Source organism: Vicia villosa, unplaced genomic scaffold, assembly GCF_029867415.1.
Source record: "Vicia villosa cultivar HV-30 ecotype Madison, WI unplaced genomic scaffold, Vvil1.0 ctg.003183F_1_1, whole genome shotgun sequence".
Classification (NCBI taxonomy): domain Eukaryota; kingdom Viridiplantae; phylum Streptophyta; class Magnoliopsida; order Fabales; family Fabaceae; genus Vicia; species Vicia villosa.
The window spans coordinates 168961-192260 of record NW_026706132.1 but is presented as its reverse complement, the minus strand read 5'-3'; the positions used below and the strand labels follow the sequence as shown (position 1 = coordinate 192260).

At 33.8% G+C, this 23300-nt stretch overlaps 1 protein-coding gene and 1 long non-coding RNA gene across 3 annotated transcripts; one reads left to right on the top strand and one right to left on the bottom strand.

The window, feature by feature from the left end:
* Positions 1–5089: 5089 nt before the first annotated feature.
* Positions 5090–11653, top strand: LOC131640511 (uncharacterized). 2 transcript variants are annotated; one of them, XM_058910910.1, is made up of 10 exons: positions 5090–5358; positions 5438–5532; positions 9523–9587; positions 9898–9941; positions 10125–10202; positions 10392–10545; positions 10671–10844; positions 11003–11062; positions 11138–11252; positions 11406–11653. In XM_058910910.1, the coding sequence occupies exons 1-9, from the start codon at positions 5228–5230 to the stop codon at positions 11246–11248; spliced, it is 912 nt and encodes a 303-aa protein (XP_058766893.1). In that variant the 5' UTR covers positions 5090–5227; the 3' UTR covers positions 11249–11252; positions 11406–11653. The 2 variants fall into 2 exon arrangements, with proteins under 2 accessions (XP_058766893.1, XP_058766892.1); XM_058910909.1 differs by having other exon boundaries at positions 11358–11653.
* Positions 11654–12148: 495 nt separating this feature from the next.
* LOC131640519 (uncharacterized) lies at positions 12149–12764 on the bottom strand. The gene is made up of 2 exons (XR_009295270.1): positions 12625–12764; positions 12149–12417 (listed from the first exon to the last, which is right to left on the bottom strand). It is a non-coding gene; the product is annotated as an uncharacterized LOC131640519 (long non-coding RNA).
* Positions 12765–23300: the final 10536 nt, after the last annotated feature.

Sequence of the window (23300 nt, the reverse complement as noted above, 5' to 3'; positions counted from 1 at the left end):
TGATATTTGTCAAAGAGGGAGAAGGTATCAATATATTATTGATATTTATGCGCATTAAGTGTTTAATGCATGGGAAGTTTTACAAATATTACAATTCAAGCGAAAAAATGTACACTAATTCATCGATTCGTTCCATTCATTTAATTCCAAATTACGCCTTGAATAATTGATCATCAATAATATCTCAAATTTTCCATGCATAAAAAAGGAGAAGGCTGAAAGTGAAGTCACAATATTGTATGATATCGCTTATGTGTTTTGATGTTTTTGTCAATTTGATATAGATGCTTTTAGTATTTGCGTATTTGTAATTTGATTATAATTTCGTGTGCTTGTACTTTATTTTGTTTTGTATTTCATTTGAATTTTTTTTGGATATTGTGTTGTTGTACCAATAAGAACCCTCATTATCAAACTAAAAGTGTTTATCCCTTCTTAGTATATCTTTTTTAGTCTAGATAGTTGCTACCTTGTCATTTCATCATGTGTAGCTTGAATCATAAGTTAAAGCACTTAAATCTGGTGTTTTAGTGTTATGATTTAAATAAGGAAAGGAACATGATTCAGATCACGTGCTATGTGTAAAATGGGATTTAGCTCTGGACGACTAGATTCGAATTAGAAATTGAACATAATTTGTGTCACAGCCTCATGTGAATCAAATCAAGTGCAAAAGTTGATTTGAATCAACTAAAATCCTGAAAATTTATTTTGGCTCTGCCCAAATTGATTTGAAAAACAGTTTTCACGATTTGAATCAAAGTTTCAAGACCTATTTTTCATCCTTGATTTAAATAGCTCTTACTATGATGAAAGTAACAAGTGACTGAAACCTATGGAGAAAACCCATAGTGATAAAGAGTGACTTTGTCTTTTATTCTTAGTGTATTTATCCCCATCACCATGATTCTTTCTCTTCTTCTCCTTTACAAATTCTTAATTATAAATTCAATTCAAATTTATTTTCCTTTTTGTTGCATCTTGTTATAGTGCAATTTGTTGTTTTGTTTGAGTGAATTAGAGAGAGGGAGTTGATTAATCTTGAAATGTTGTTCATTATTAATCAATTTCCTGATAACAATCAAAGCCAAAACCCATTCATCTATGAAATTCTGGTATCATATATGAGATGTCGAAGGATATGTCACGACACAAATATCTGAGGACTAAACACTATGGAGCAAAACAATAAACAGTAAAAGACAGTAACATACATAAGAAAGTGTTTACCCAGTTCGGAACAACCTTCCTACTCCGAGCGCTACCAAGCCAGGGATGAATTCAATATATGATAGTATTAATTCGAATCTAAACAACCTCCGATTTACAACTTCTCACTTAATCACTACCCTTCCTATGACTTCTACCTAAGACTCACCTAGGTATGAGGCCCTCCACAAATCCCTTCAATCACAACCAGTGACTAACGACACAATTAAACAATTGTAGAAGACACTTTTCAAAGACACACAGTTCTCAATGTTTAAAAGCACATGAGAACTGACAATAACACTCCTTGCTTAACAGCTTCGGAGGTCCAATAACACAACAAGTCTTGACATCTTATGCTTCTTCCTTCGAGGGACCTCCTTAATTTCTGAATATTTTTCCATCACAGCTGGGATTCTATAGTCAATATTTATGGTTTTCTCAGTGATTTCTTCACTCTAAAGAGTATCATCTGTCACAATGGAACCAGTACTTGACCTCTTCATCAATTGAGTCATGTTGTGAAGGTTTGAGTTTAACAAAACAATTTCTTCTTTAAGATCATCAATAATTTATACGAGTTTCTCTTTCTCATCATGTAGAAGAGCAGCAAGAGTTTTGTGCTCTATTACTCTCTTACGTAGTTTTTCATTTTCTAAACATGTCTCTGAGAGTATTGCTGCGAGTTCACTTACAGTGAGTTCTTCAACATATGAATCTGTACCAGACTTATCAGTCTCCTCATCAAATTCACATGATCCAGTCATGATATTTTCTTATTTGTCTGATTTATCTCTATTTTCTCTTTTGAACTCTTCCCCTGACCATGACACATATGAGCCTCTCCCATGCTTCTTGAGGTTTATGATCAGTTTATTTTGTTCATACCTTTCATGTTTCAATCTGTGCTTCCTTGATATTTTGTTGAATTGCTTTCTCAACATAACCAGATCGTCAGATGAACTTTCAGAGCTCATATTTTCTCTGATCTTTGAATTTTTAGAGTTCGAGATAGAGGCCATGTTTTTCTTCTGGCCAGCTCTTCCATCATACTCAACAGTTCTTAGCAAAGTCATAAAATTGTCCACAACCATTGTACTCAACTGATATGAGTTTATATTGTAGGCTATTTTCTTGTTGAACCTTTTTGGAAGAGATCTGAGTATTTTCTTGATCAACTTGTTTTCTAACATCTTCTCTCCCAAGTCTTCAAAATCACTCACCAAGTTTTGAATATTCATGTGAAAGCTTTGGAGACTTTCATCTTCCTTCATTCTTAAGTTTTCAACCTTGGCGTTGAGAAGTTGATAGTTTATAATCCTTTCCTAGGAATTTTTTCCATAGATCTCCCTTATAGTTTTCCTTGCAGATTTGGCCTGTTCACAACGACTGGTCATCATGAAGGTGTCCTCATCAACCCTTATGAATATAGCATCTAATACCAAGTTTGCTTGAGCTGATGATATTTCCTTATCATCCCAATCTTCTTCATCCCTAATTACATCAGTAACAGTGCCATCTGTACTTACAATTCTAGGAGGATCCCATCTTTCGAAAACATTCCTCCAAACCTCGTGACACAAGGCTTTGAGATAGGCCTCCATGTGAACCTTCCAACACTCATAGTTGGTTCCATTCAGAATAGATATCATTATCACTACACTCCCAACCTTGTCCATTGTACCAGAAAGTAACTCCCTGAATCTCACCCAGAGTTAGAGTAGGATGCCTGCTCTGATACCAATTGAAATTCTGATATCAGATATGAGATGTTAGAAGGAGATGTCACGACAAAAATATCTGAGGACTAAACACTATGGAGCAAAACAATAAACAGTAAAAGATAGTAACAAACACAAGAAAGTGTTTACCCAGTTCGGAACAACCTTCCTAATCTAAGGGTTACCAAGCCAGGGATGAATTCAATATACAATAGTATCAATTCGAAGTTAAACAACCTCCGGTTTACAACTTCTTACTTAATCACTACCCTTCCTATGACTTCTACCTAAGACTCACCTAGGTATGAGGTCCTCCTCAAATCCCTTCAATCACAACCAGTGACAAACGACACAATTAAACAATTGTAGAAGATACTCTTCAAAGACACTCTTCAAAGATACACAATTCTCAATGCTTAAAAGCTTATGAGAACTGACAATAACACTCCTTGCTTAACAGCTTCGGAGGTCCAACATTCAACACCTAAAGGTTTGTGAATGAACATCTATGGAACTTACTACCCAACCTAATAAGGATTCCTAGAACCCTAACACAAAAATATATAAGTTCCAATTAAAACTAGGTTTAGGCTAGTCTATTTATAGGATTAGAATAGATTGGTTTGGGCTTCAAAAATGCAGCAAAGAGGCTGCACCAAGACTGCTATTTATTCTCCAAGAAAATAGGTATTCAATCCAAACTTTCCTAAATTGTCTCCAATTATAGAAAGTGTGAAAACCAACAAATATCTTTGATTGAATCGATCTTGGATGGCACATAAGCTAACTGAATCTTCCAAAATATTCTGTAGCTAATAAAACGACTGATACACATGCCAAATCAGCTTCTGCAGACACGATGTCCTACCCGCCTTGTTGGAACATCTTTGTTTGACATGTTGAAACGTGTATGTTAGGACATCTTATTCAACATGTTCCTTCTAGGTTGGTTTTACCAAAATGCGTGCCAATCTTAGAGAAACTACAATCTAGATACTTAGAGAACCTGGCGTGGGTGTGTGTTTTTCATTCACCTTCTTCTAAAAAACTTGACTAGCACCTTGTGTTAGTAGATTGTTTGTGAGATATTCTGGCATTATTCACCATCTTCATCCTTAGTCTTATTCTATTGTTGAAGACCTTCATCTCTAAAGATTGAGTGTTGATGGATACTAATGGTACATTAGGGTATCTAATATTTTTGTGTGAAGTTTGGTGTTTGTACCGTTTCTTGAATGTCGTTTGGTGTTTATTGATATTCATCAAGAATAGAGTTTCCATTATACTCCAAGGAAGACTTTGGCGAGATATAGTATCAATTTTCCATAAGACGAGGATGGAAGTAGTCCATCTTTGGTGGTGTTGGAGAAAGTTACTCGCAGACAAAGTTTGGAGTTTTCTAATCAACAATTGGCCATGGCATTCGCTAAGACAAGATATCGGTTGAATCAGGTGCATTTCCACATACGGATACTTGGTGCAAAAATATTGTGGATAACAAAGTTATTGGATGAAGATCTTTTAGAGATCTTTTTTTGTTAACAATTGAGTATCTACATCAATAAATGTAATTATCGTTTGATAGTGTGTTGTAACCAAAATGCTTATAATCAAACTTATCAAAATAATGGAAGATCGTGATAATTTTTTAATGGCTTTTAAATCCATCGAAGAATGGAGACTAGAGTAGATAATGCATGGAAGACAACCGAACCACTATATATATATCCTTGTGTATCTTTTCTTTTTTCCTTACCTCTTTTATCTTATAGTATTCATCATCATGCTAAGGCATTATTGCATCTTTGCATTGATTGTATACCAGATTAGTTATACTTTGCTTATAGCAATTTAATATATAAGCTTAGGTCTATAGTGTATCAATCTTATTGAAGTATCATGACTTCAATTATGTCTTGTCATAATCCATGAGCTAAGTGTTTTGAATAGCTTTGTTTAAAGCTACTTAAGTAGTCTTGTGATTGACTTCCATTTGAAGCAATCAAATACATAAAGAACATAATGTACCATTTCATAAGGATTAATTCATTGAGATGCTTCCAAGCTCTCTTATTGTGTTTTGCTTCTGTGCTTCTTAATTAACATTTAAATACTAGCGGACAAAATAATAGAATGTTACATAATGATGTCAAAATCAAGTAATGCCCACGTCCCCAACAATACTCATGTTCCATTTTCTCCCTCACATCCAACTCCGTTTAAAAATATCCAACAAAGTAGTTTCATTTGGCATCCTACAACAAACCCTCAATCTTTGATTCTCCGAGCTTAACAATATGGAAGAAGGTAACAGAGGCACCATCATGATCACAAACGATGATGGAATCGACGCACCTGGCCTCAGAGCTTTGGTTACCGCTCTCGTCGCCACCAATCTTTACGATATTCAAGTTTGCGCTCCTGATTCGTACGTAACAATACATTTTCATGCTCTTGATTTTATTGTGTTATACGTAATAACCATTTCGAAATTGGATGATTTTCAGTGAGAAATCAGCAGTTAGTCACTGTATTACTTGGATTCATCCTATAGCTGCTAAGAAAGTTCACATTGATGGAACCACGGCCTATGCAGTTTCTGGTATGTTTTTCTATGCTTCGGAAATTGGAATGTGCACACTACCCCACTTTGTTACTTTGTTACTGTTTGCACGTGCTCAACCACAATGTCCATGTTTATTTTCTGCTTTATAGATTTTTCGGTTGATATTGTTGTTGTACCTCCTTTTCCTTCAATTTTGTTTCCTGATAGAACTAGAGATGAGAACGTTGGTGATGATGGCTGTGCACCCACAGTGAGAGGGTGTTATCTTGAAAGTTGAGCAGTGGGTGTCACGACAAGAAGGAAGTGTTTAGGATTTCATCAAGGAATTTAAACGGTTGGTTGTATAGATGGATTGTTTACCAGAAGCACAATGTATGGGTTATTTCAATTACCCATGTGCAGTAGAGGCTGAACTGCAAAAGATAAGGTGTTAATGGAATGAGTCACACGATCATGGGCCTAAGGGATCCGGGTTGGGCTAGTCTTATTTTCCTAATCCGAATTAGAATCCAGGGCTAATCAATCGAACCGAACTTGGAGCAGTGACTGGATCGTGGTCCAAGGATTCAAGGAGAGTCAAGATAGAGGAGGAAATGGGTCAATCCCACAATTTGAAGATCAGACATATCTGCGACTGTCTGTCCCTTGAGATCGCAAAATTTGTCATATCTTGTCTCAAGAGATTGCAGAACAGGGGCAGAAGAACCTATGTTTTAAGTATGGTGGTGGCACCTAGCACCTGTGCTACCTGTTTCCTGATTGTCAATTTCGAGTGATGGTGACAGAGGATGAGGAGCTCATTGAAGGAGAGGCGCAAGTCATAAATGTAGAGAGAAAGAGGAGGCAGCCAGGGAGGTAATCGAGATCAACATGATGAGCTTGGCTCATATTGATGACATGGTCCTGACAAGGATTAGAAACGTGCGTACAATCAAATTGGGGGGGGGGGGGGGGGGGGGGGGGGGCAAGTGCAGGTAGTACCATTGTTGGTGGACAGTGGTCCTATGCACAACTTCATACCAAACAAATTAGTTAGGTTTATGGGGTGGCCATCAGAAGAAACAACTCCTCTCAGTCAAATTGGGAGATGAGTTTAAGGTGATGGCACAAAGGTTTTGAGGAAGCTGGGTCTGGACATAGGAAATATGACTGTCTACCAGTGATGTGTGGTTGTTTGATCTTGATGGTATTGATTTTGTGATGGGAATATCTTGGATGGCTTCCATTGGAGGCATGTCGGTTGATTGGGCACATAAGGTGTTGCATTTCTCATTTAACTCTAAATTGGGGGAACAACGGGTGAAGGCAGTGAGCACCAAAATCAATTGGCACTGCAAAGTATGTTAGAGAGACCCAAGTTGGGGTGTAAGGGGCTGTTTATGTCGGCAAAAGCACAAGAATAGTCGCATGACCTAGATCTTTCACTCAACAGATTCATGAGTATCCTAGGGTGTTCACCGAGCTGCATGGGTTACCTTAGGAGAGAACATGAGCATGCTATTCACCTGAAGGAAGGAAAAAGGCCTAATCAATGTTCATTTAGGTACCTTCATCACCACAAGAAGTCAAGAATGAAATAGAAAAACAAGCGAGAGAGTTGTTACAATCAGGGGTAATTCGTACTAGCTAAAGTGTCTTTCAAATCTCATGATATTGGGAAGAAAAAATATGGAACGTGGCGGATGTGTGTGGACTACCTTACTCTGAATAAGGTAATCGTTCCAGATAAATTCCCTATTCTGGTAATTGATGAACTCTTAGATGAATTGCACGGGGCACAATACTTTTATAAGTTAGACCTCAAATCGAGGTACCATCAAGTGAGGGTGAAGAATAAGGATGTGCATAAGGCTGCATTCCGTATTCATGAGGGACATTACGGATTCCTCGTGATTCCATTCTGTTTGACGAATGCGCCCTCCACCTTTCACTCTTTGATGGACATCATTTTAAGGGCCCTCTTAAGGAGGTATGTGTTGGTGTTCTTTGTTGATATAATAGTGTTTAGCCCAAATTGGGAGGATCACCTCAAGCATGTAGCCATATGGTGTTAGATATTTTGCAGCAAAGCAAGGTCTGGTGGCAAATAAAAAGAAATTCACTTTTTCTACAATTAGTGTTGAGGAAGAAAGGGTAGCAATGGATCCTGCCAAAGTAGCGAGTGTCTTACAATGGCCTACTCCTACGAGTGTTAAAGGAGTCCGGGTTTTTTTTGGGTCTCACCGGATATTATTGTAAGTTCATTAAGGATTATAGGATGATGGTTAGGCCTTTAACTGATTTGACCAAACGAGACAATTTCATGTGGAGAGATTGTGAAGAGCAAGCATTTAATTTGTTGAAACAGAAGGTTACATCAACCCCAGTTTTGGCGCTCCCTGATTTTCATAAAGAATTCATTATAGAGAATGGTGCCTCCTGGAACAGGCTGGGATCAATTTTAATCCAGGCAGGAAGTCCTATCACTTTTTTCGGCAAGGTGTTGGGAGAGGGAAACTTGAACAAATCAGCATATGAGAAAGAGCCCATGGCAGTTGCTCTTGTCATTCCTCATTGGCGCCCCTATCTATTAGGGAGAAAATTTACGGTTTGCTCCAATCAAAAGAATATTAAACAACTATTATTGCAGTGGATTATAACCATGAATCAATAAAACTGGGCAGCAAAGCTGCTGGGATACCAATTTGACAGTCTACAAACCTGAGTTAGAAAATAAAGGCGTAAAGGTGATTGAGAAGGTTCACAAAGATGCCGTGCTGTAGGAATTATTACTGCATTGGAGGAGGGCAAAGCAGCCCTCTGGTTTTTCTTATGTGACCGGTGTACTCAGGTATAACGGACTACTTGTGGAGTCTGCTAGTTCTCCATGGATTCATGTCCTCTTGAAAGAGTATCGGGGGTATACTGCATCCCCAGCCCGTGCCAGAACAGATTCGGGAGGACTGATGGATGGATTTTATCACCAGGCTGCCCAAGTCAAAAGAATTTGAAGTGATTTTTGTGATAGTTGACAGGCTGTACAGTCATTTTATTCCACTCAAGTGTCTTTTTAATACCCGTTTGCTTGCAGAAGTGTTTGCTACGGAGATCGTGCGACTCCATGGAATCCAGTCCTCTATTGTGAGTGATCGTGACCCCATTTTCGGCAGTAATATCTGGTGTGAACTTTTCAAATTGGAGGGTACTCTTTAAAAATGAGCACTGTGTACCACCCACAGACGGATGGACAGACAAAGGTCATAGACCGTTGCTTAGAGATGTTTTTGCACTGCTGCATAACTGACCAGCCACAAACCTGGCTGGGTACTGTGGCTTCCCAGAGGTGAATATTGGTGCAATACTATATACCAGGCATCCACAGTCTCCACTTAATTTGACTTGGTTTATGGAAGACAGCCCCCCAACTCGTGTGATAGTGGAGAGAGTAGGCGCAGTTGCGCATTACTTTCAACTGCCTCCCACAACACGAATTCTCCCCGTGTTCCATGTCTCATTACTTAAAAAGGCTGACGGAAATTACAGGATCAAAATTGAGATGCCTTAGAGCCTTGAGTGTGATTCTGCACTGCTGCTGCTCACACCATCACTAAGGGAGGGTCTGATGTCAAGCATTGGCTCATTCATTTGAAAGGCAGGGCCATTGAGGATGCTACTTGGAAGGAGGAGTTTGTTATGCATACTCAGTTCCCTACACTTAGACTTGAGGACAAGTCTGTGTCTCAAGGGGGGTGTAATGATAGAACTAGATATGCAAACATTGGCGGTGATGCCGTGTCTAGTTTTCCACATGGTGTACCCAAGATATGGAGGGTGTATTATGTTAGGAAAAATAGGAAGAGAGAATGTTACCATTCCTATTTCATTTGTTTTATCATTGTGTGTAAATCTTAGAACCTATCATTTCCAATAGCTGGTGTTAAAAATTTCGTAACTCTTCTTCTTAATTGCTTTTTAAGTTACTTTCAAATACATTTGTAGTACATACTCTACATTCTTACAGAATGTTCTTGTGCAAATTCTTTACAGGGACTCCAGCTGATTGCACTTCTCTGGGAATTTCCAAAGCACTTTTTCCTACAGTAGCTGATCTGGTATGGTACTTCTCCTCTACCCCTGCTGTCGGGGTTTTTAGTTTTGCATTCCAAGTAATTACATTGTTGTATGGACTTTTAATTTATTTTCCTTGCTCTATTTGGTTCTTGGTTATTTTTCTTTATCGCAGAATGGCGGCTATTTTAATTATTTAGGTAGTCTTTGTAAACCTTCGATGATGTTTTGTCCTCTATTTGTGCTACTTCTGGTTTCTTACGTACATTATTTTGTTGAGGCTTTCTTTTTTCTGAAAAATTCCTCACATATAATATCTTTTTTTACTAACACATGTGTCATGCATATTTACAGGTATTAAGTGGCATAAACATGGGTAACAACTGCGGTTATCACATGTGAGTAATGTCTTTTTTCCACATCTTTAACCATCTTAATACTTTTCATATTTCAGACTACAAATTATTCCTTTGCATCTTAAAAGAAAATGTTTGTCAATAGAAAGGATAGGAGGATACAGGATTTTAAAACGCAACAGTTTTGCGTTCATAACTGTACTGATTAGGTTTCCTTTCGTGCAGTGTTTACTCGGGCACAGTTGCTGGAGCTCGAGAGGCATTCTTCTATGATATACCTTCTATCTCCATTTCATATGACTGGTATCTTTGCAATACTTTTGTGGCTATACTGCCAGAATATCTTGAATATTTGTTTTGAATTGAACTTTTAAAGAGCTTTTATTAATTTTTTGGTAATAAACATTATCATACCATTCATCCATCGTCTAATACTGAAACTGCTAATTACTATCCAATTTGACCATTTGGAGCCGCTATATGTAAATCCAGGGCTAAAGCAACAAGTAACCTACATGACTTCACCCTTGCCGCGCAAGCATGCATACCTATCATAAGTGCTTTAATGGCTGATATAAAGAACCAAAGATACCCTCAAAAGTGCTTTTTGAATATAGATATTCCAAGCAATGTGGCTAATCATAAGGTATGGTTACCTTTTTTTTAATGTTTAACTTAAAAAATATATAACTAACATGAAATAGCCTGATAGCCTTGTTATGATGCAGAGACTTACAATTAATTTGTTGTTTTTCCGTGTCTTTCAAAAAGGGGTACAAGTTGACTAAGCAGGGTAAAAGTATAATCAAAATGGGATGGAAGCAAATTGCCTCTGAGACGGAAGGACGAAAAATGTCATCTGATATGACCTCTACAGACATAGCAGCGCATTCAGATTTTAACGCGTCATCTATATCACCTGAAAGTCTTTTATTTGCAAGAGAAGTATGATCATTTCTCTTCTTTGAAAATCTCTATATTCATTTAAATAAGATTATTTCCAATGTCTTTTGACGAATTCTTCTTGTTTTAACTTTTAACCAATGTTACACTGCTTAGACTTTTTCTTGAGTATGATGTAGTATTCTATTTTATTTGTGTAGGTAAGAGGTGCTCAACATGATAATGATGATACTGATCACAAACGTTTGCAGGAAGGATATGTGAGTATATATCAATAAAAAATATTGGAAGTGAATACACAGATTGTAGCTAACGTAGTTTTGCTCTTTGTTTAGATTACTGTCACCCCTCTTGCTGCTATCTCTCAGGCGGAGGAAGATTGTCAAAACTATTTTAGGGATTGGATACAAAATGTCTCAGAATCTCCCTCTTCGTTGGCTCTATAATGCTGTAAGACATTTCATGTGTTCATGATTTGTATGAAATCTTCAATTTCAAAATATTGCTAGTGTTACCTCTAAAGGCTGTAATAGAGTTCACATTTTTCTTTTGCAGGACTGCAGGTGTATTATGAAATTAATGCTCTCACTTTTTATTTTACAGGAGTGTTATGAAGGGGGGCTTCATACTTTCATTAGATTACAGAGGTTCAAATTAGCAATAAAACCGGGTGGTAAAGAAGTGCCGAGATACCTTTAACACTCTAGCTAAGAATCATTTTTGCTTCATATTTTTCATTGTATATGAGATGTTAGCTCAATGATAAGAATTTGACATTTCCAAAAGAACAAAGTTCAAATCTCATCTGAGACAGTTACAAATTACTAGTTATAAAATAGTTCAAATCTCAAGTTATGTGATTTATGAATGTCTATTTTCTTTAGATTATTCTAGTTTTTTAAAGTGATTTCTACTCAATCAAGTGCAAAGTAAGTTGTTTAGATTTCTAGTGATTTTGCTAAGGTATGCATGTTGTCAGTGTCACTGCTACATTATTGTCTGGTGGCACAAAAAGACTTTTTCTATGAAACTTGCGTCTTGCTATGTGATTTGAAATGAAAGGCCTAATTTATCAAATTTCTATAACCTAACAACTTGTGATTGACTAGGCTATAGCTCGAGCTTTCACAAGTCAACATCAACAAGGAAAATCCATGTAAGAAACCACCTTTTAAACAGCTTATAATAGACAGCTTAACAAGCAAAAAAACCATACCAAGAAAAACAACTCAAGAAATGCTTCTGTGATTACCCTACCTTGATGATGTATACAGGTTTTAGACATGGCTGAAAATATATGCAGAAATCAAAAGCATGAATACGAGCTTATAAGTTATTGCTGTCGCTTTAAAAACAAAATTTTAGTCATTATGTGTTGATGCTACAGAAGTTAAAAGGAAAAGAAAAAGAAAAAACTATGGTACTAGTACTATGGACATTGTAAATATATTTATGTACATTATGAGCTTCTTATCAATCCTGCATAGTGCACATGGCCTTTATTTTTGGGATTGTAAAGAAGATGAATGTGATTCCACTAGTATTGACCAGAGGACATGCACGTCTTCGTAGGGGCAAGATTTGACATCTTCATATAGAATGTAAAGCCCTCTTCCTGAAAAATTAGTGTTAGTGGGTGGAAAGAAAGGAAGAAATTCAGTGCAGAAAGAAAAGAAAAGAAACTGTGGTATTCTTGGTTGATTTGATTGTTCAAGACTAGAAGAAGCTTTATGCAAAGTGCAAAAACATTGTAAAATAGAGGACACAATTCCCAAGTACATGCATGAGAGAATGTAACTACGGAGAGTGTTATTAAACTTACTCTTCTTTTGAGTTGAATTCAACCTGAACCATAGCTTTTTGACCGGAGAGAAGAGGGATTGAAGCCACCCCATTTGATGAAGTATTGTGGCTCATGCACATGAAGTAATGTGAAGGTAAATAACAAGAGAGGTGAGAGAGATAAAGAGGAGAACAATCTCTAGACTTTGCTTAGACAAGGGTTAAGATTTTGTAAATGTCACTTTCATATTTTGTGACACATTATTATATTACAAAATGTATGTGAAAATGGAACTGAGGTATTTATTATGAATTAAAATTTGTTGCTGGTACAGTGCACTTTTCAAGCTTGTAGAAGAAGAAGTCATTCCACCAATAAGCTGTCTATCTCATACTTTTGTTCACCACAAAATAGAAGCATCAATTTTACCTTTCCTATTGTCTTATATTTGAAGATACATTTCCATGTTTTTCACCATCATTTTAGCATATAACTTAGTGGTAAAAGGCACACGTTGAGAAGGTTTCTTGTTGTGACATTTAGGTAGTCCTCTTGCATTTCAAGCAAGTATATGCCTCCTTTTTTTAGCCTCTCTCACAAGGCTTTGTTTTATACAAGTCCATCTGTTTGGTATAGGGTGACTTGTAAGAGTGAAAATTTCTGGATTGTCTTGTTGACTCAGATTTGCCACGTCGCTCACATTAATTACTTAACTCAGAAAAAAATATTACTCAACTAAGTTTGTTAAAACTTGTGTTACAAAGCTTCAATAATTTTCATATAGGCCTAAACTATAGTGGATCGGTGAAGGATGTTCCGCACCATGCATGATATTATTTAGAGAGTTACTCAATCTCCTTTTTATATATATATATATATATATATATATATATATATATATATATATATATATATATATATATATATATATATATATATATATATAGACAAATCCTTTTATTATTAGGAGATTGAGCAAACCAAAAACTTGTTTGAACTCTTACAAACAAATCCACAGTAACAAGAATTAATAAAATAAAGTACAAGACCATACAAAAATTGTTCATTCAATTCAATTGAATTATGGAAAAGAAAACAACTCTCCTATCCACTATCAATCAATAATCTTTAATCAAGAGATTTAATGATTTAAATTAAATAAATCAACTTAACAAGTTTGTAACAACATTTTCTAATATTTATTCAATTCTGACTCAATTTCTCATACTCCTGAGACATGAATAACTCTACTTTAAAATGTTTGGAAGTGTTTCATAACCTTTAGATAACCTCTTAAGATTACTAAATTTTTAGAACAACGAATTCTAAGAAGTTATTTCTATGTCTCTCTAAAAATTCATCCCTTTCTAATGACAGAAATTTTTTAAAAATGACAATTTATGAGGTGAAACGCCGAGCATTTCCTCAGAATACCTTGCACCTCATCTGAAATGTTAGGCATGCCCTCAAACACCTCGTGTTTGAAGCAAAATAAAAAAAATAAAAAAAATTCTTAAATGGAAGGCCTTGCATATTCGCATCTCCCTTAAACAATGGTGGAAAACCCTTAAGAATTCAACTTCCGCTTTTTCCCAAAAAGCCAGGTGCTCTGTCCAAAACACCATTGGTCTGCCCTCAAAGGCATTTATTTGAGGCAAAATAAAAAAGCTTCGAAAATGCTTCAACGAAATGTCTCTCGTATTCACCTCTCCCTAAAAAATGGTAAAAAAACCTTTTAAATGACACAACTTCCGAGGTGAAACGCCCCACGTTTGACCTTAAATGCCTTGTATAATTTCTCACTTCCTAACTAATTTTGTTTAGCTAGATCAACCAAATCTTTTTCACTAATGTTGAATCCAGTATAGGGCAAGCAACAAAAAAGATTTGGAAATATTGATCCGGGAATTATCGTCCACAGAGATGGAGAGATGTCATTCAATAGTTTCTACGGTTTCGAGCTTGGGTTTGAATGAGCAAAAAGTAAACAAAGATATAGACAGGAAAAGAATAAACACATTCTTAGAAGAAAAATAACTTATCAGGAATGTAAATATATTCACTCTTCACAAACATACACTTACCAACCCATTATACTCAACCTACGATACTCATCTATGTCATCACGTATCTCCCACATAAGCGTCCATCTCTGGAGCACAAACGAGATCATCTCACAACTAAGGTTATCTCTAACGCAAAGTCACGAGAACATCCGTGTTCTCGCGTCGGCGATCTCTCGCACGCCGCTCAAACACGAAATCATTAAGTACAGATACCCACAGTGAATGCTAGCTCTAAATCTATCTCTAGAGTTCAGAACCAACAGATAATCATCCTAGATAAGGATTCAAGAAGTTTATCTCTAAAGCAACCCAAATCTCCAGTATAGAGCAAAAATCCAGGATAACATCAACACAGATTTGTAAAGCAAGTTAAATATAACATTATAATCGGTAAATATACATAAGATTCGAGTAACTATACAAACAAACCCAACACAAAAGAAATACACAGAGAATAGAAGAGATAAACCAAACATCTCGCGGGTTGTCAGCTCCGGTTGATGAGAAATCCACCTCCGATCTTCCAAGTGCATGACCCGGTGTTGTTTTCTAAGCTAATCTTGATCTAAGAATGAAAATGATGGAGTTGGAACCAAAAACTCTCCAAAACCATACCCTAGAAATGTTACAAATGAAGAAATATAAACACAATTTCTGCTACAGCCGCTTAGCGGCCAAACCTCTCTGAGCAGACTACACGTATTACAAAAATATCTAGAACAGTAAACAAGGCTCCGCTTAGCGGCCAGGAAAAATGGTTCGCCACTGAAAAACGCGCTTAGACGCCGCTAAGCGGACCTCTCTGCACAAATCTTGCTTATTTGATCCAAAATCGCGCAATCGGAGCCGTGTCTTCGACACTTTATTCCTCGAGGCTCTAATAAGCATAAATACCTATAAAAACAAAGGAAAAACTATTAAACGTTATATAAAACATATGAAAACTAAATAATGTGAATATATACACAAAAGTGGGGATTTTATTTCAAAAACGGAATGAATAGAATCGATAAGTGCCACAATTATATACTCAAAATAACAACATTTTGGCACTTATCAAACTCTCCCCAACTTGAAACTTTGTTTGTCCTCAAACAATGTCAAATAAATCAAATAATCAAAAGTAATAAACCGAAGAATTGTGAATCAACAAGTTCAGAAAACCAAAAACAAATGTATGGCTTAATACAAAAACGTATAAACAAAGTAAATACTTACCACTATCCTACAACGACAACATGTAAATGAAACTAATCCTAAGTACAAAAATCATGCAAAACATTCTAAAACAATACAAGCTATCTCATGAATCACGCCTAGTAAAATTTCATCAATGGATGAAGAACACGCAAAGGTGAAGGACTTTTAACACTCATCCAACAATCTTGCAAACAAAAGATTAAATTATGCATTCATCCAAAAATCACATTGAAGATATAAAAGCAAGAATCACAAGGGCTTTTCAAGGTTGTAATGTGGCTTGGTTAACAAACAAGGGATATGTCCTAAAGCTAATCGAAACAAAAACTTGCCTAAACCCAAGGGATATGCTCGCTTAGCGGGCACATCAGAACTCAGAAAAATCAGAATTGCACCAGCTGTTCCAATCGCTCGCCACTTCACCTAAATACCTCATAAACAGAAATATAAACAATATTTACAACCGTTGTGGTGCCTCCCAACAAGCGCTTGTTTTACGTTGTTAGCTCGACACCTTTATTGTTTCCGTGTTTGGAAAGTAACTTCCTTCCGTCATGTCACGGTGACGTCTCACCGCACAAGCCTAAATAAAGTGTCCTAACCAAAGCACTCAACAAACGTTACGGGTACAAATATATACAACAACTAAACGAACATAAAAATGAAAGTATACAACTATATACACAAACAAACACATATGTACAAGTATGGAACAAATACAATTATTAACATACAAAAAGAGAAAATTGGTGAATGTTGGATTCACAAGTTGAAAAGTGAAGATTTTGAATAACGAACTGGTCCGATCTCAACGTGTTTCACCAACATTCACCAAAAAAGTATACTTGTATGCAAACATATACAAGTAACTATATGGTGAACATAAACAAGTAAACATGTACAAGTAAATATATACACGTGAAACTATACAATATATACGTTATATACAAAGCTCAAAACCACGAAAACTGTTGCGATGCAATTCAACAACCATCCCCGGCAACGGCGCCATTTTGTTGAATGCAGTATAGGGCAAGCAACAAAAAAGATTTGGAAATATTGATCCGTGAATTATCGTCCACAGAGATGGAGAGATGCCATTCAATAGTTTCTACGGTTTCGATCTTGGGTTTGAATGAGAAAAAAGTAAACAAAGATATAAACAGGAAAAGAATAAACACATTCTTAGAAGAGAAATAACTTATCAGGAATGTACATATATTCACTCTTCACAAACATACACTTACCAGCCCATTATACTCAACCTACGATACTCATCTATGTCATCACGTATCTCCCACATAAGCGTCCATCTCTGGAGCACTCAGAGATCATCTCACAACTAAGGTTATCTCTAACGCAAAGTCACGAGAACATCCGTGTTCTCGCGTCGGCGATCTCTCGCGCGCCGCTCAAACACGAAAGCATTAAGTACAGATACCCACAGTGAATGCTAGCTCTAAATCTATCTCTAGAGTTCAGAACCAACAGATAATCATCCTAGATAAGGATTCAAGAAGTTTATCTCTAAAGCAACCCAAATCCCCAGTATAGAGCAAAAATCCAGGATAACATCAACACAGATTTGTAAAGCAAGTTAAATATAACATTATAATCGGTAAATATACATAAGATTCGAGTAACTATACAAACAAACCCAACACAAAAGAAATACACAGAGAATAGAAGAGATAAACCAAACATCTCGCAGGTTGTCAGCTCCGGTTGATGAGAAATCCATCTCCGATCTTCCAAGTGCATGACCCGGTGTTGTTTTCTAAGCTAATCTTGATCTAAGAATGAAAATGATGGAGTTGGAACCAAAAACTCTCCAAAACCATACCCTAGAAATGTTACAAATGAAGAAATATAAACACAATTTCTGCTACAGCCGCTTAGCGGCCAAACCTCTCTGAGCGGACTACACGTATTACAAAAATATCTAGAACAGTAAACAGGGCTCCGCTTAGCGGCCAGGAAAAATGGTTCGCTACTGGAAAATGCGCTTAGACGCTGCTAAGCGGACCTCTCTGCAAAATCTTGCTTATTTGATCCAAAATCGTGCAATCGGAGCCGTGCCTTCGACACTTTATTCCTCGAGGCGCCAATAAGTATGAATACCTATAAAAACAAAGGAAAAACTATTAAACCGTATATAAAACATATGAAAACTAAATAATGTGAATATATACACAAAAGTGGGGATTTTATTACAAAAACGGAATGAATAGAATCGATAAGTGCCACAATTATATACTCAAAATAACAACATTTTGGCACTTATCAACTAACACGCCATAATCTTAAACGTCATAGTTTATTTTTATCATAAAAGTCTTGACTAGTTAATCCAATAATAGTAAAACCATCTAAAATATACAATCACACATTTTAGACCCTTTAGTAATTATCAATGCATCGCGCAAAATTCTCAACATGCCATGTTCTACTCTAGTGAAATAGCCTAAATTATCAAACATGGTCAAAGATAACAAAGTTCACTTGAGTTTGGAACACACCCTACACTGCATAAAAGGAATTCACAAATATTAAACATCTTAAGTCTAATTGTCTTAACACCATGAACTTTGCAAGCCTTGTTACAAAGTCAAACGAATCCACCTTCTTTTAACTCAAAAGTATCAAAGTATTCTTTACTTGGAAACATGTGATAAGAGCATTAAAAATTCATGAACCAACTCTTTCGTGTCTCCAAAATTTATACCACTAATTAATGCACTAATACTATTATAATCATCCTTATCAGAGGCAACATGAACTTTCACTCTTGCTCTTCTTATCGGGATAAAATTTCTTGGAGTAAGTGATATTATTACAAATAAATAATTTTTACTTTGATTTTATCAAACCTCTTGTACGTGGAGTTATACCTAGATTTCTCCTCCTTTAAGGTTTCTCCACCATCACTCCTATCTCTTGAAATAATCAGGCCTTGACCATTATCGTCAATCTTTAAATCTTTTATCTTGGTTAAATACTCGGTTCTTATCGTCAATTGTACCTCCTATATGGTGATAATATTTTCATTCAGATAAATAAGTGCATTCATGATTTTCTCAAAGAATCTAGTAGCCAACTCAATAAGAGTAGAGCTTTTTCCTTATCCTCAAGTTTTATCTCAATATTTTGCAAGTCATTAATAATTTTGTGAAATTCCTTCAATTACTCCATAAAAGATTTTTTTCTCCACCATATGAAATAAGTAGCTTTATTGTTGAAAATTTCTTCACCCACCTCCTAACCTTCTTGCCCACCCCTGGTGAATTTACCACACTACCCCTTGTTTCGGAAGTTCATTTCCGAAAAGTTACTTTTTTTGTTAAAAAAGGTGTTTTCGGAAATGTATCTCCGAAAACGTGTTTTTTTTAATATAAAATATTGATTTCGGAGATGCATCTCCGAAATAAAGTTACTTTTCAGAAAATGTGGTGTTTTCGGAAGTTCATCTCCGAACGCACCCCCCTTGGAGGAATTCGGAAATGAACTTCCGAAATATTTCAAGACCAAATTGGTCTTGGAATGTTTCGGATATACACTTCCGAAATAATTAATAATTATTAAAAAAATTAAAATCAAGGTGAATCAATACAATTAATAGGTATAAAATCAAGGTGAATCAATAAAATGAAGGTGAATCAATGAAATTAGGTGAATCAAAACATCCTAAACTATTTGAAAGTTAAAAATTATTTTACTAACTTATATAAATCAAAAACATTTTAATTCCATAAGTAAATTTTGAATTATATAGAATTAAATATAAAATTTATTCATTAAATAAAATTAAGACAAAATCTTTTTTTAATTTTTTTAAACTAAATAAAAAATTATCTCATTTTTAATTATGAATGAGAATAGAAATATATAAATATATAATAATAATTATTAATTTTGTAAGTGAAATATATAAATATATAATATATAAATATATAATAATTAATATATAAATATATAAATATATAATAATTATTATAAATTAAAACACTCATTTTTTAATTTTTATAATTATTATATAAATATATAAATATATTTATAATTAATATATAATAATTATTATATAAATATATAAATATATAATAATTTTTATAAATATATAATAATTATATAAATATATAAATTAAAACACTCATTTTTTAAATTTTTTTTTTGTAAATACATAATGATTATTATAAATATATAAATAAAAAATTATAACTCATTTTGTAAGTGAAATTATTTTAATTTCTTTAATTAAAATTATTTTAAATTTTAAAATATGAATCAGAATAGAAATATATAATAATTATTATTCATAACTAATAAATTATATCAAAATATATAATTATTATTATTTATTACTCATAAATTATATCAAATTTATAATATATAAATTAATTCATATCCTAAAATTAATTTTTGGAATTTTTAGATTTTTTTTTGTTTTTTCGGAGATGCATCTCCGAATTAATCAAAATCCCAATTTTTAGGATTTTTTCGGAAATGCACTTCCAAGTCTGAAAAAATTTCGAAAAAAAAATATTTCGGAAATGCATTTCCGAAGCAGGAGTAAAATGAGATTTTCGCTAGGGGTGACCCCATAGGGAGGTGGGTAAAGAAAAAACCTTATTGTTTTAGACATAGCCTATCAACTAAAGACTTAGTCATATACAATGATTAAATGTTCATGTGCATAAATATTGCTTTCAATGATGAAATATTTTAAATATTAATATGTATTTCAATCTTTTCATTAATATGATTAACGATTGAAGAACCAATTCATTCTCACTCTCAATATAATATGTTGTTATTTAATAGATTTAATAGATGTTGAACTATCACTTATTTACACTTGTCTTTAATATTGAAAGCACGAAATATTTTATGAAGTGTCCCGAGACACAACCAATTAAATTTAAGCGGCTAAATACAAATAAAAATTATACATAAATATTACTCTCAATTTGCATGAGTATAATTTTACATTCCTAAGTAATTTTTATCCGTGCGGACGCACGGATATGTTGGTAGTTATATAAATATATATCTATATAGATATATATCATATATGTATGGTAGTACATTGGGTGGGTCATCAATTTGAGTTGGGTTAATCTCAAGTGTATTGATTAAAAAAACAAAACAATGTTTTCATAATGGATTTTGAAAGCGGGTCAAAGTTTCAGAAACAGCAGGAAATGGCATGGGGCCGGATCTGAGATATATAGAATCCAGTCAACACTTGTATCAAACTGTCTCAAAACAAAATAATGGCCTGCTCCATTTCATTACCACTAAATTACTAAAATCTTGTAATAATTAAAGTTGTGTCCAGCATATGATAATGGTGGGTTCTTCTCAATATTAATTACTCATACCTTATACCTCTTTTGCTTTTGCAACGGTTGTTTATCAACTCTTTCATGTCATGCTCAATTAGAAAATATTCATAAACAGCAACCCTACTTAGAAAACAATTTTGAAGATAATGTCAACTTTTCACTTTATGCATACGCCACCTTACTTTAATCTATTATTAACTAGTTCTATAAGGTTGACAAACCAACATAGTTAAATTAGTCAAATGTGATTTTTTTTACTTTAGAAAAATAAAATTTACGAGGGGAAATGGTGGCTTAGACATGCTTGGCATGGACAGCCTTTTTAAGTTCTAATAATGATGTAGTTACCGTTGATTAGTTCTTTGGTGCCTTTGCGGTTGTTACTTTTAGATTTTTAAGCTTTGAAGTTTAAACTTCACTTTTTGAGCTTACAACTACTTCATAAATTTGCTTGTGTAGATAGATGTACACAATATTTGAGGAGGGATAAAAGTTGTTAAATTTAATATTTAGTAAATAAAGATTTAACTATATTACAAATTAATTAAAAAACTATAAAAAATTCATATACTACATTTCAGCTTTCAAATTTATATATTTTGTTTTATTTTTATTTAACATAAATTATAAATTGTATTTTTATAAACGACTTTAATTTTAATATTTATTTTTTGAACAATTATAAAAGGAATTATTCAAGTCGATATCTGGTATGGGCTAACGCAAGTACAATGTATTGTCTGTTTTAGATATGAGAACACGACTTTGTCCTTTAAAAAAAGTATCACATTGAATTGAGAATTATGAATGTTGTATATAAACTATCTTTAGTCTCAATTTTTAAATAATGTGAGACTATCTTAACTAACCCGAAACAATTATCTCATACTTGTGGCTAAGGGGAAGGTGCAAATCTCGAGTTCCAACTAACATTGCAAAAATTTTAGTATGGAATAGAAGATTGATAACATTTAGATGCAAAACTTTCCGATGTGGCAATGTTGATCTCCAATATAGTGAGATGAGGGTGTTATTCCAAGATTAGCACTCAAACATCCAAGTCGGTGAGGTTAAAGAACCGAAAACTTTGCAAAAGTGAATTAAAAATACCTCTTAAAGCACGTAGACAAGGTTATATATGACTCACAAATTTAACCACTTTCAGTTGGCACGGCGCAGAATGCGGGAGATCGCCGAATTGGATCCAATGACTGATGATGAGCAAGTAGTCGCGATCAGGTGTGTAGTTCTTTGACAAAGGTCTACATATTTATCATTTTCTTACAAGGATATTTTGAATAAAATATTTGATATTTAATCGGTCTTATTAGACTGTTTAACCGGTCTTAAATAAAAACTATCAAGTATATATATATATATATATATATATATATATATATATATATATATATATATATATATATATATATATATATATATATATATATATATATATATATATATATTGAGAAAGAGTATCCTTATATCAGTTATAAGTTATATGAGAGAGAGAAAAAAATAAATAATATATATATATATATATATATATATATATATATATATATATATATATATATATATATATATATATATATATATATATATATATATATATATATATATATATATATATATATATATATATATATCATGCGATGCATGAATAAATTATATATAATTATTATTTATAATTAATAAAATAAATAAATAATTTAGAATATATTATTATAAATATTTATATATAAAATTTGTTTTTAAAATTAAAATATTGTAAAAACAAAAATATGTACAATGATAAACTAAAAAAAAGAAATAAAATTTTCATATTAGCCTAAATTATTAAAATTACAAAACTCATTATAAATTGTTAACATCTTAAATACTAAAATTTTATAATGTTAAATCTGAAACAATTTAATCCTATGCATGTTACCTATCTACAAACATCATAACTACAACACAAACATAAATAAAAGTTAATAAAATTTTGAGAAAAATTAAAATTACAAATGATTAGTATAAGAAGCAAAATAATCTATATAGGGTCCGTTTGTTTTGGCTTTTTTTAAAAATGATTTTTATAGTGTTACCAAATTTTGTGAAAAAG

Coding starts and splice junctions, on each gene's coding strand:
- LOC131640511 (XM_058910910.1), top strand. CDS start 5,228: ATGGAAGAAGGTAACAGAGGCACCATCATGATCACAAACGATGATGGA. Junction 5,359..5,437: donor CAAGTTTGCGCTCCTGATTC/GTACGTAACAAT, acceptor GATGATTTTCAG/TGAGAAATCAGCAGTTAGTC. Junction 9,942..10,124: donor AACAACTGCGGTTATCACAT/GTGAGTAATGTC, acceptor CCTTTCGTGCAG/TGTTTACTCGGGCACAGTTG.